General features: G+C 39.5%; 1 protein-coding gene across 2 annotated transcripts in view; it reads left to right on the top strand.

Moving 5' to 3' along the window:
* Positions 1–14,244, top strand: part of Tmx4 (thioredoxin related transmembrane protein 4) — a 41,503-nt gene that overhangs the window by 19,410 nt on the left and 7,849 nt on the right. For both annotated transcript variants that reach the window (XM_006983968.4, XM_042276299.2), the window contains exons 3-5: positions 6,417–6,462; positions 7,377–7,505; positions 8,192–8,237. In XM_006983968.4, coding sequence (XP_006984030.1) covers positions 6,417–6,462; positions 7,377–7,505; positions 8,192–8,237 — 221 coding nt within the window. The remainder of the gene's footprint in view (positions 1–6,416; positions 6,463–7,376; positions 7,506–8,191; positions 8,238–14,244) is intronic.

The raw sequence follows: 14,244 nt of genomic DNA, 5'->3' as shown, positions 1-14,244 counted from the left end.
TAGGATAAAAGTTTCAGTTAAGTTTAGTTTAGGATTAGGGTTGTATCAGATTTAGGGTTATGGTTGTGGTTAGAGTTAGGTTTAGGTTTAGGGTTATGTTTGCGACAGGATTAATATTGTGGTTAGGGTTGGTGTTAGGTTTAGGGTTAAGGTTTGACTTAGGGTTAGGCATAGTGTTGCAATTAATGTTATGTTAGGGTTATGGTTAGTGTTGGACTTAGGGTTATGATTATGGTAAGATTGAGGTTATTTTTTATTGGTGTTATAGTTATGTTTGACTTAGTTTTAAATTTAAGGTTATAATTATGTTTAGTGTTATGGTTGGTTTTAGGATTAGGGTTAGGATGTTGTTTGGGGCTAGGGTTGGCATTAGTGATAAGTTTAGGCTGATGGTTAATGTTAGGGTTAAGGTTAGGGTTGGTATGAGTGTTAGAGTTAGGGTTAAGATGGTGGTTAAAATTAGAGTTAGGGTTGGTATTTAGGTAAGGTTAGGATACTGGTTAGGTTATGTTTAGGCTTTACTTGAGGGTATCTCGGGTTACAGTTGCGATGTGGTTAGTATTTTGGTGTTAGTGTTGAGGTTTGGATTTGGGTTGGGTTATTATAATTTAGGTTAGTGTTGGTATTAGGAATAGTCTTAAGTTTAGGGTTCGGGTTAAAATTAGGGTTGAGTTTATGGTTATGTTTAGGGTTTAGAGTTAGTACTAGGTTTGGTTCAGCATTTATTTAGGGTTTGGGTTTTGTCTTCTTGCTTAATGCTAATTTTGGAGTTAGGGTTATGGTTCTTTTTAGATTAAGTTTATATTCAAATTTAATATTCGTTTTTACTTTGGGTTTGGGTTTGAGTTAGATTTGTAGTTAGGGTTATGTTTGACTTTAGGGTTATTGTTAGGGTTCTGGTTGGAGCTAGGTTATGGCTAAGTTTAGGCCTAACAAGAGCATTAGGGTTAATATTGGGGCTCCTCTTATATTTAGGGTTCTCATTAGTGTTAGTGTTAATGTTGGCATTAGAAATTAAGTTTAGCTCTTGTAAACATTTTGTGACTTCTAGTTTACTTCAGGGCATGTGTCTTTTTAGGGAAGCAGAAGAAACAACTGAAATTCCTAGAGGTACTTCCTCTTGGAGTGAAGATTTAAGGTTAGGTTTAGGGTTATAATTAGGCTTAGAGTTAGAGTTAGGGTTAGGGTTAGGGTTAGTGTTGAAATTATGGTTAGTGTTGGGAGTAAGGTTAGGGTGATAGTTAGGGTTTAGGGTTAGGGTTAGTGTTAGGGAAGCAGTCCATGGTTTCATAATACACCCTGTTCTCTAAGGAAGCCTATAAACTCAGTCATTCCTGTGGTAGAATGCAACTTTGATTAGTCTTTGGTAACGTAGGAGTGGTCAGAGTTGGCCTAATCTCCTCCTAGGAAACTTGGGCAGTGATTTGGGTCCCTGGAGCAGAAACCATAGATAGGTTTTGCTGACTAACTTCCTTACTTGCTTTGTTAGGCCTACTTTTTAAAGCACTCTAGACCATCTACCAAGGGCCATCACTACTCACAGTGAGCTTGGCTCACCCTCCTATATCAGTCATCCATCACAAAAGCACTACAGGTTTGCCCACAGGCCTGGTGTTTTCTCAATTGGAATTTCTTCTTTCAAAATTACTCTAGCTTGTCAAGTTGATATAAAGCTAGCTAGCACAATGAATGAAGACAGGAGCATGGGTGACTCTAAAGCAGCCACACTGGAAGGTCTGCACTCTGCATGGTTGATAACTTCCTTATGACTATGTAGATGGAGCCTGATTCCCTAGTCCTCTGCCTATATACTCTTCTTTTCCCAAGACCACATTCAAGTAGGACAGAGTACAACTGATTGTGTGGAGTAGCTGCCTAATTCAATGAGGATTTCATGATCCTCCCAGCCCCTCCTTCCATGAGGGAATGTCAACAACAGTTAACATGCACACCAGGGATGGCCTTTTGCAAGTAGGTATAGCTGGACTCATGAAGATGGTGGCAGTTTGGTTTGGAGGATAGTCCTATATCACACTCTAGCTTTTCCTTTGGTTCTTAATTTTTTCTGCCCCTCTCTTCCACAAGGGTCTGTGAGCCTTGGAGGAGGTGACATGGATGTCTGACTATTTTTCTCCAACTTCAGCGAGGCACTGGTCTCCCATCCCCTCTCTCAATCCCTCCATCTTTGGAACATGAATGTTGGCAAGTCTTCAGGGTTATTCCTCCTATGAAAACATAAGAAAGGAAAAGGACAAAAAAAATGGAAATGGAAAAAACATTCAGATACCGAGTGAAGTAGTAACCTGATTGTATATCTACTGCAGACATGTTGGGCAGTAGATAGTTATTTAACAAAGCAATAGCAGCGGCATCTCTACTAGGGCCCATGACTACCCTGGCCACAGGTTTATGTCTAAGTTTCAGGTCTCAGTTGAGCATCCCCCCCCTCGTGGATCAGGCTGTCAGTCCAATCAGAAAGTTGGTTCTATCCAGAACTACTTGTGTCACTATTTTAGTGTCTGGCACGTATTGCCTGACACTTCCATAACGAAGCATGCAGGATCCACAGCTGAGAAAGAGTACCTTAGTAGCACCTTCCAGCACTATAAAAACTATCCTGTAGGGAAGTCACATTTCCTGCTCAGTCCTAGCCTTATATCTCCAAGTCCTCAACCCAAGCTATGTGATGTCTTCAGCATTAGTGTCTTACCATTCAGTTCTGGAATGAAATCAGCAGCAGTAGCAATAGTCTTGATTGGTTTAGGAGCCTCTGGGGCCTCTGTGGCTGACAGCTTCTCTGGAGATAACTCACCCTTAGTACTAAGATTCCTATATTCCTAATTAATGCTTTTATGGTTTCTAGGAACTTTCAGGCCATACTCATACTCAGCAGACCCTGTTTACCATTCAGGCATGCCACTCCATAGCACCTACAAGAAGAATTGCTATCCTGGGATATCCCACCATGGATATCTCTTGCTCAGCTGGTAGAGACCTTAATGACATATCTCTCTACCCTTCATATTGCCTATGCCACTGCCTCTCCCCAAAATGCACACCAACTACATACCACATGGGGACAGAAGCCCATGTTAAAATAGCCTCTCTAAACGCTCCACCCTCTGAACAGTGTAGGTTCAGCTGCCTATCTTAATACCCCTAGCAGGAGCAATGGTCTTGTTCTTCCCAAACTCAACTGTAATTTGGTTATCGTCTCCTGACTACATCATTGTAGGTGGGACTAGGAAACTCATACCCCTCACTGCCTTCTAAGATCCCAATGACAAATCGAAGTTTGATTCTATCCGAGTTTGCCTTGGGGCAACTAATATAAGGCTTTCTTACAGAGAAGTGGGTGAAGGGTTATTGGCAGGACTGTAGATGACCCTAAAGCAGCCACACTAGAAGGTCTAACCACAGCAAGGATGCTGACTCCCTCATGGCTGTGTATGTGGAGCCAATTTCCTTAGTCTTTTCCTGCCCATATGCTCTAGCCATTACCTAAGGCACCATGCAATTGGGGCAGAATTGTGTACAACTAATTGGGAAGATTGGCTGGATATCCCACTCCTCATTCTGTAAGGGCACATGAATAGTCAGCAAGCCCAGCTGGGATAATCAGAAGTATTATGTAAATATAGATTTATTTTATAAAAAATTATGAAAGCAGATTATCCATGTTATTAAAAACAAAGCTTCAGTGTATCAAATTTCAAGTGACCCAAGAGATTTAAAATTTGAACAGCTTGATTTGCATAGATATTTGATTTTTGTCCATATTCAACAGGAGAATAGGTAGAAATAATAAATGTTAAAAGGATATGTGTTATTTTTCTGTGCTATGTTGTTTCTTTCCACTTAATACAGGTACCCTGATAAATATAGTTGATTTGCAAACCATATTTATAGGGCAGAGAGCTATTTTGCAGTCACTGTGAGTCAGGTTGGCTGCTTGCTGTTTTTCCATATAATGTCTCTCTGAGGCCATAATTGTGATCAGTTAAACTCTCTCCCTCTGTGCTCTGTGAGAACACCACCTGTGTTTTTCATCCAGTTATCTCCAGTAACTACCACAGTTCCTCAAACAAAGAAGCTTATTAACTACTTGCTGAATGAAGGAGCCTTTTATTTTATTTACCTTTACATATGGATAGCATGACATTTGATATGCACTTCATGTTCAGTAAAGATTTTCTAAAATAAAAAAATATGGTCCATGTACAATACTTGGAAATTTTAGAAATATACAAAATTATGTGTGTGTGTGTGTGTGTGTGTGTGTGTGTGTGTGTGTGTGTAACAATTAGGATTTTAAGTCTTTTCAAAATATTAATGGAATGGAATAGTATAGGTGTCTTTATATTACTATTATTATTATTTACATTTTATGAACAGGAAGGACTTCACTGTAGCTCTGACTGGCATGAAACTTGGTGTAGAGACTAGGCAGTCCTCAGACTTGCAGTGCTGGGATTACCAGTGTGCCTTACTGAACCTGACTTATATTTTAAATTATTTTAATTTTTAAATTTCCTTTTACTTTTAAGAATGTATTTTTAGAGACTTTCATATATTTATATAATGAAATATCACATCTACCCTTCATCTTCCCTTGAATTCCCTCCAGAAACTCAAAATGTCCTGTTCTCAACTATATGTACCTATCTTTCTTTCATTCTTCCTCTCTCTCTCTCTCTCTCTCTCTCTCTCTCTCTCTCTCTCTCTCTCTCTCTCTTACTTTATTGATTCTTTGCAGATTGCACATCATGCATCCTGATTCTGCCTGTCTCCCTGTCCCTCCCATCTGCCCTCCAATCTTGCAACCTTCCCCCAAAACAAAACAAAATTTAAAAGAAAGACCAAAAACAAAGCATAGCAAACAAACAAACAAACAAACAAAAAAACCCCAAACAACAGAAAAGCAAAACAAAAACAAAACAAAAAACAACTGAAACAACAACAACAAAAAGAAAAGCAATAACAAAAAAGAAGAATCTTTGTGGAAGTTGTAGTGTGACCCATTGAGTCACACAGTTTACACTTGGTCTTTTTGTCTTCACTTGCAAGTGCTTATTACCATGAGTCATTGGCCTAGTTTAAGGCCTCTGCTACCATTGTTAATGAGCCCCTACTGGGGCTCCTCTTGGATATCCTTTTGATGTCCTGTGTCATAGGGATCTTGCAGTTTTAAATCTGTTTGTCCCCTTTACCTGCTCCAACAGTTCATAAATGAGGTGGACCTTGGGGACAGGACAACTCAGCCCTGGTTCTGGGCTTGGGTGGTAGCTGGGCTGGTCAGCTCAACAGCTTCCCCCAGTTGTCACCACCCAGGTAAGCTCTCCAGCACTGCCCTGGCCAGCCTTCCCAGGGCAGCCTGTAGCAAGGAGTATGGCCAGTTCTCTTGCTCCCAGGCCCATACAGGCTTCCTGGTAGTTGGTCCAGATTCTGTGAGCCCCTATGAGCCCAGTTTAGTTGTTTCTGTGTGTTCCTTTGTGATGTCCTTGACCCCTCTGGCTCGTACAGTTCTTCCTCCCTCTCTTCAGCAGGATTCACTGAGCTCACCCTAATGTTTAGCTGTGGGTCTCTGTATCTGTTCCCATCAGTTACTGAATGAAAGCTCTCTGAAGACAATTGGGACAATCACCAATCTCTGAGCATAGCAGAATACTGTTAGACATTGTTATGTTGACATTTTTTTTTCCCTCTAACTGTGTTTGGTTCTATCCTCAGTCTCTGGGCCATCTAGCTTCTGGGTCCTGGCACTCCAGGCATGAACTTAGATCATATTGCTCTGTAATATATTCTTTTAGCTTGTGGACACAATTCCAAGTGTCTTAGTTTGGGTTTTTATTGATATGAAGAGACACCATGACCACGGCAACTCATATAAAGAAAACATTTAATTGAGGTGGCTTGCTTACAGTTTGAGAGGTTCAGTTCATGATCTTCACTATGGGGAGCATAATGGCATGCAGGCCGATGTGGTACTGGAGCTGAGAGTTCTACATCTTGACTCAGAAGCAATAGGAAGTCAACTGACTGTCACACTAAGTGAAGCTTGAGAAAAGAGACCTCATAGCCCACCCCCACATTGACACCTTTCCTCCAGTAAGGCCACACCTCCTCATAGTGACACTACCTTTGGGGGCCATTTTCTTTCAAACTACCACACCAAGTAATACATAAACGAGAAAATTCTAGGGTAACACATGGAACATAAGCATGTATGTGTCAGGAACTAGAAAGTATTAGGAAATAAAGGTGACTAAAGTTTTTTTCCCTTAAGTCAAAAGATAATAAATGTAATTCAGCAATTCCAGTGATGTTTGTTCATGTGATCACAATAGCAGTCTACGGATGCTTTTTCTCAGCACTTGAGCTTAACTTTTAACTGCTTTTGTTTGTGCTTTTCCTAGGTTTGAGTGGCCGCTTCTTTGTCACTACTCTCCCAGCATTTTTTCAGTAAGCTTTATTAATTTTATGATCTTATAAAGATTAGAATTCAGCATTGTAGGGGGATAGGTCAAATAGGTGGTGGTGAACCATGCTAATGAGAGGGAAGGGAAAATGGCAGAAAAATATTCCATTGTTACAGCACTTGGGGCTCATTCAGGAGACAGGCCGAGCAGGTTCAATGGAGTCATGGGAATAGGACTCCCAGTTTCACTCAGTAGTACATTAAGAATGAAGAGAATGCCAGGCGGTGGTGGCGCACGTCTTTAATCCCAGCACTCGGGAGGCAGAGCCAGGCGGATCTCTGTGAGTTCGAGGCCAGCCTGGGCTATCAAGTGAGTTCCAGGAAAGGCGCAAAGCTATACAGAGAAACCCTGTCTCGAAAAACCAAAAAAAAAAAAAAAAAAAAAAAAAGAATGAAGAGAACAAAAGGGAATGTGTAGACTTTTCTGTGGATCCTATCTGGGCTGAGAAGTAAGAAAACAAAGGCTTAGAAGGGGATGTGAGATGTGTGCTTTGATCTTGACCATGTGCTTAGAGACTCGGAGGGCATAAATTTGGAAATGTAGATATATTATTTGTTAATGTAATAACAGTGACTATTTTGCTAGAAGAAATAAAAATATTTGCTTACAAACATACTAGCAAATGAGCTGGCTGATTAAATATTGCTGGAAATTTAGCTTATAGTTGTAGATTACACAGTGATAAAATAGAATAATGCTTTGAGTTTTAGAATTTCTCATTTGTATTAGATTAGAATTAATAACACATGCTCTCTGTTTCATGTCTGGCTACATTTTTTCTATTTGAGCTAATTTAAAATTCAAGCAGAGTTTATATGTGTGATCAATAATTATTTTGATTATTATATAATACCTATTTTGATTTATCTAATTTCTACTTGATTTTATAATCTATAGTGCAAAAGATGGGATATTCCGTCGTTACCGTGGCCCAGGAATCTATGAAGACTTACAGAATTACATCTTAGAGAAGAAATGGCAATCAGTTGAGCCTCTGACTGGCTGGAAGTCCCCAGCTTCTCTAACGTAAGTTATCAATAAAGTGTTATATGTAAAATAATAGGTCCCATGTTAGTGTAGAGACCTTACAAGTCTAAGCTTTTCTTCATATTCGTTTCTTCTTATCTAGACTAAATATGCCTATGACTGGTCCACCTAGTGTTTCTGGTTTTGTGACCCACATGTACTGCAAGTGGTTTTGGTGGAGTGGGAATTGAATGGCTGGATTAGAGGGACGTGTTAACAGAAAACCTTTTGTAGCAAGCCATGCCAACTGTTTCCTTTTTACAGATGTGGTATTGAGTGCTGGTTGCCATTAACTGGAAGGACAAATGTTTCTTGAATTATAATACACTCGGGAATTCTTGTGTTTTACATGGAAAATATAACTGGTGGGGTTTTGGCTATCTGGCACTATGTTTCTGGGGATAGCTTTTGATAATGTTTAGTAAGGTAGATAAGGCTGAACTGTAATAACTCCACATTTGGCTTTAATTTTTAATGGTCATGTTAGTGAGTAGTTTTATTTTGCATATACAGATGTAAGAAATATCCTTAGTACCATAGAAGCAATGTAATGTAATATTTCATCTAACACATGTACACTGTGTTAGTGCCCGGGTAATATGGAGCTTATCTTAAAAATAGCTCACCTCTGGCATTCATTTCATTCTTCAAATAACTGGACATTGATTCTTCTCTTTCTTTCTTAGGATGTCTGGAATGGCTGGTCTTTTTAGCATCTCTGGCAAGATTTGGGTCAGTACTTTTAAACAATTATTATAATTGAAGATAGATTTTTTGTTGTTGTTGTTGGTTTTTTCGAGACAGGGTTTCTCTGTGTAGCTTTGCGCCTTTCCTGGAACTCACTCTGTAGCCCAGACTGGCCTCGAACTCACAGAGATCCGCCTGGCTCTGCCTCCCAAGTGCTGGGATTAAAGGTGTGCACCACCACTGCCCGGCGAAGGTAGATTTTTTTAAAGAATAGAAATAATAGCTATTAAATAATAGAAAATGAAAATTTATAAGTACTTTTATAATTCTGTTTTCCTTAAGCCATAAAACTACTCTCATTTTTGGTTCATCATAGCAATATGTGTTTAGAAAGGCATGATTTGAAGAGGTACCCATAGTAGCTGTGTCAGACACATAATTTTATTAGATTGGTGATGAAGTCCTTATAAAAGCAAAAAGGCTTCTATGGTGTGGTTTTATTTTACCTCATTATTCCCTTGGAAAATCTCTTTATAGATCAAAGGTTGTCTAGGCAGGCATAAAAGTCATTCTGTGTGTCTGGAAGCAGCAAACTGTAGCCTGAGAGAGGCTTGGCTTTATAAACAGAGCTCTCTTTGAGCAGCCATCTTATAGTGTCTGCTGTTTCTTGATGACGTTGCACTGCAGGGATGGAGTTGTACCCACTAGTGTAAAGCACTTCCTGTTGTGTGTGCTTGTAGAGTGACACATAGTCACTCCGGTGTTAGAACAATTGTTTAGGCCAAATGTTTATTTCTTAGTTTGTAATATGTCATTAGTTTTTAATATGTCCATTTCTTTCTCTTCTCAGTAGAAAGAGCTTAATACCATAGATTTGTCATTTATTATGTTTTAATTGCTTGCTTCCTAGTTCTAAATAACAATGCTTTAAACTCATTATTTGACTTTGAAATAAGACTAATAATAGAAGACTTAAGATAAAATTCTGTAGCAGTTTGTGTGTGTGTGTGTGTGTGTGTGTGTGTGTGTGTTTGTGATCGCTTATGATCTAGATGGGGACATCTCTTCTCTCATCTTTTCTTCTGTTTACTAAAATATCCAGAAGTGTTCATAGCAATTTAAAGTAAGATGATGTACAATCATAAGGTCCCTTTCTTGAAGCCTGTAGGAGATTGTTAAATTAAGTCTTGTAGATATTCAGAGACAGACTGTAAAAGGAGACAAGAAGCTTTAGCTACCACTGGAGAGACCTCGCTGGCTGCTCCCATGCAAGAAAGATATTAAGGGGATTATGGAATGTGTGTGAAAGGGATCATGGGCTTGTTCCTGAACTCCTCAAGAGAATACTTCCTCTGATACAGATGAGCTTCCAAACCCTAAGACTCTGTTCTTCAGGGCCACTGCACCTTTGACTGAGACCATGTAGTACTGGCTGCAACAGTTCAGATGTCTAGAGTTTGTGTAGGCCTTGATCTGACCACTCATAGAAATGACCTTATTTCTTTTATTTAATGATTATTTCATTTAGTCCCTTCATGTAAATCTATATGTAGCAAAATATAACTCTAACTTAATCATCTGGTAAAATACTTAATAGTATATAAAGTTCAGGATAATCAGCTGACATTTTAAAATATTTTTAATAAAATGGAGTAGGATACTTTAATGTAATGAAAGCATACAACATTGAACAAGTATCAGTATTTCGACCTTAGGAAACATGATTAAGGAAATAGAAACATAAAAAAACTAAAGCTAAACTGGATCTCTTATAATTGACTATATATATATATATATATATATATATATATATATATATATTCATAATACCACTACTCCAATCTTTTTCTATAAAGACATTGTGAACTCAAAGTGAACAGATGGAATTTTATGTAAAAACAATTGTATTATTTTAGTCTTTAGTAATAATTAATTATTTAGTCATTGGTCTTCAGTAATAACTGATTATCTAAGAAAACCACAGTATTCTAGAATCTCATTAGAAGTTCAAATAAATCCCTTGAAGGATAAGCTGATACATGAAACTTGAAGTGAAACTTATTAAAATAAGATAATGCGTTCAAATACTAAGCAGTGTTGGGTCCAGAATCCAGTGATTCAGAGGCAGATAACTTTTTTTGTACTTTGAAAAGTCACTTAGAAAGTTTCTTAAGTATTTTAATCATTTGTTTTGGAGAAAAGGTACATGACACTGCCCAGAAGAACTTCACATTATTCATTCACAATGTGTTCATTCTAGCCTCATGAGTAAGGTAGAGCAGCAGGTATTCATAAAGCAAGTTCAAAAATACATCTGTGAGTCAACCCAGAGACTAAGTGACCTTTAGTCTCCTCTGTCTCTTTGGCATACTTCAAGGCTTAAGCCCAGTAATGACTGAGTCATCAAGCAAAGCATAAACTGCTCCATACACATTTTTATCTAAAACCAGAGCTGAATAATACCTCTTGAAACATTAAGAGTTGGAAGCGACCTTCAAATATACCTTCAGGAAGGAAGGATTTACTTCAGTTCACAGTTCCACTGCAGGGTAGGTTGGCAGCTAGGGCTCTAGACCCGATTGTGGGGCTTTCCAGCCAGTGACTTTATAGAAGTGAAGAGAGAAACTGATACAATGGGGTCGGGGATGGTGGGTCTGGCTAGAGGAAGAAATGAGGGGAGGAATAACTACCACTAAAGACTTTTGAAAGAGGCCTTATGAAAACCTACTATAGAAGCATCCTAAAATATATGCTCATACATAAGAAAAAAGAGTTTTAAATGGAGTTAGTTGCCCTAGAAGAGGGATACAGTACCTTGATAAGAGCCATATGTGAACAAAGAGAACCCCAGTTACCTCCCTTTGGGTTGCTGGCCAGTAGGACCCCATACACCTGAAACATACACACTATTGCCATTACTCTTGGTTATTGTCCAGAACTTGATATCACCCTACTGCTGCAGGTCACAAAACATGAGTCACAAAACATGAGAATTCATATGGGTACAAACCTAGAAGCTTCATCTCTATTGTCTGGCTTTCATAGTGCTGAAAGGGGATGTACATACCACTGGAGGAGAAAATTAATCATCCGTCTTACCCAGCTGTATACTTTGTAAGCTACAATAGTGACTGCCCTGGTAATATATAGCCACTGATAGAATAGTGTCACCAGTGTTACGGGAATAACCAACCACTTACTGATTTGATTTAAGGCCTACTCCTTGAGATGGACCCCATACCTGGCAGTGTTACTGGGGCCAGGAACCTGTGGATAGGTAGGTCATTGTCGCTAGGAGAGAACCTATTGTTATTGTTCTGCTGAATGGGCACAGTATTAAAATGATTCCTGATGATTTATTGCTATACCCAATATTAGTATATCTCCTAACTTATGAAAGAAGCTTCTTGCAATGGATAGCAGTCAACACAGATACCCAATAGTCAGTGTGCAGAGAATAGATGGTTACTCAGCCCTAAATGGGTCATATCTCACATACCTCTCTCAGGGATCATTGAGGAATAGGGTGCCAAAAGATGTGAGAGCTAACAGTGATACATGACTACAAGGAAACAATGTTTTCCAGACGTAATAAGGAAATTGCACATGTGAACAGACGGTAGCTGTGACTGCATGCATAGGACTTGGGCAAGCTCATGCCAGACAAAATCCCAGCATGCAGGGGAAGAGGCTACAAAGCAGGGCAGGCACACCCAAAATTATTTGGGTAACAAAGTTTGTTTTATTTTTAAAAGAAAGAATGGTAAAAGAAACTAGGTTGTGGTGTATGAGCCGGCTTTTTGGAGTCCAGTGTGTAGATGTAACCAACCGTCTTATTAAATAAGAAACATAGAACCAATGTAAAAGAGAAAGCCGAGAGGTCAGAGCTCAGAGCTAAAATCTTACCCTTCCTCCTGTGGTCCTCCTAGCTTCCTGAAAGAGACCTACTTCCTGTGTATATGTCTTTAAATAGTCTTTCTGTTCTGCCTTCTCATTGGTTGTAAACCCAAACACATGACTGCCTTGTCACTGCCTGTAAGTACAGCCCTCCAGGTCTTAAAGGCGTATGTCTCCAATGCTGGCTTTATCCCTGAACACACAGAGATCTATGGGATTAAAGGCGTGTGCCACCACCGCCATGCTTTTTCTATGGCTCTAATAGCTCTGACCCCCGGGCAACTTTATTTATTAACATACAATTAAAATCACATTTCAGTACAAATAAAATACCACCATACCAGTGCCTATAGTTGCAACCATGCACAGCCTTGGTGCATGGAGGAGGGGATTGGACCTGCCTCAACTGAATGTACCAGGCTCTGCTGACTCCTCATGGGAGACCTTGCCTTGGAGGAGGTAGGAATTGGGAATGGGTTGGGGGAGAAAGCTGGGGGGGCAGGAGGAGGGAGGAGAGGGAGATCTGTGGTTGGTATGTAAAAAGAATAGAAATTTTAATAAAATTAAAAAAAAGAAAATCAGGTTGGGTGGGTTGGTAGGTGAGGGTAGCCCTAAAAGGTATTGAGGGAGAGATGTTGAATATGCTCAAAATATATTGCATGAAATTCTCAGAGAATTAAGAAAAGTATTAGAGGGAGAAGTGTCAGAACTGAGGCCAAGTTCAAACTTTTAAGCCCACCCCTTTGTGACCTACTTTCACCAACTATGCCTCTTCCCTTCCTTAACATTCTACAGCCACTGAAAATAATGCCGTCAGGTGTGTACCAAGTATTCATACCTGAGCCTGTGGGACATATCTAATTCAAGCCATAATACTCTGCCTCTGGCCTCCATATGGCAAAAAGGATTCAAGCCCTACTTTAAAAGTCCTCATAGTTACAGTTCAATACTGTTCAAAAGTGCATAGCATAGTCGCTTCTAAGACTCAGGGCAGTCTCTTTACCATGAGCTATAAAGTAAAAAGCCAGGTATGTATCTTTAGCATGTGGTAAGACATTCCATGAGTTGTAACATGGTGGCATAGCAAGAAAAGATGTGATCCAAGTGAGACAAATTCAGCAGGACAACCACCATACCTTGCAACTCTAGTTCCTGCATCTGGCACTCATGTTGACAGTATACTGTGAATCTAGAGCACTCTCTCTTGGGTGGTTTGCTAGATGCCCACAATTTCCTGTGTTAATGCCCCACATTTCTTACATCTTTAACAATTCAGGATTTCCCTGTCCACTTAGGTTTCACCTCCATGGCTTTGCACAATAGCCTGTTACGGCCTCCTTTGCAGAGAATCCATATTATTTGGGCTCAGCGGCTTTCTGAATCCTTGGCCTCTATGATCCTTTCATGCTTTTGCATAATGCATGCCCGTAAAACCAGCACTATAGCACTATTTGGATTCTACTGCCAGGCTGTATCAGTGAGAGATGTAGCTTAAGTGGTGAGTCTTTGAATTGTTGGATTGTTGTAGTCATTAACAGTTTTTGTTTGTTTGTTTACATGTTTCTCATTCAGAACAGGCCAGGTTAAAATTTTTAATTTCTTAGCATATACTAAAAATCTAATAAGAATGACTTAGATTTTGAGGAATATGAAATTAAAGTAGAAACTTGGACTCATTGTGTGTGTGTGTGTGTGTGTGTGTGAGAGAGAGAGAGAGAGAGAGAGAGAGAGAGAGAGAGAGAGAGAGAGAGAGAGAGAGAGAGAGAGAGAGAGAGAGAATGATCTGGGAAGATCATTCAGTAACTGTTTCTGTGGGTTGCTAATGTCTAACTTGGAGCCTTTTAATCCTGTGCCTAGTAATTGATTGAATTGTAGTTTGTGGTCTAAACAATATGACTTATTATGAAGAAGTATGGGCCCAGGAAGTGTACCTCTAAATAGACTTTAATTTGAAAGATGCTTTTTTGGGGGAGAGGGGGGGTTCGAGAAAAGGTTTCTCTGTGTAGCTTTGCACCTTTCCTAGGTCTTGCTCTGTAGACCAGGCTGGCCTCGAACTCACAAAGATCCACCTGCCTCTGCCTCCTGAGTGCTGGATTAAAGGCATGCACCACCACCGCCCGGCAGACTTTAATTTGAAATGAACAGTTCATATTTA

This window comes from Peromyscus maniculatus, chromosome 4, assembly GCF_049852395.1.
Source record: "Peromyscus maniculatus bairdii isolate BWxNUB_F1_BW_parent chromosome 4, HU_Pman_BW_mat_3.1, whole genome shotgun sequence".
In the NCBI taxonomy this organism is placed as follows: domain Eukaryota; kingdom Metazoa; phylum Chordata; class Mammalia; order Rodentia; family Cricetidae; genus Peromyscus; species Peromyscus maniculatus.
The sequence above is the reverse complement of the archived record's forward strand: the minus strand, read 5'-3'. Positions and strand labels throughout refer to the sequence as shown.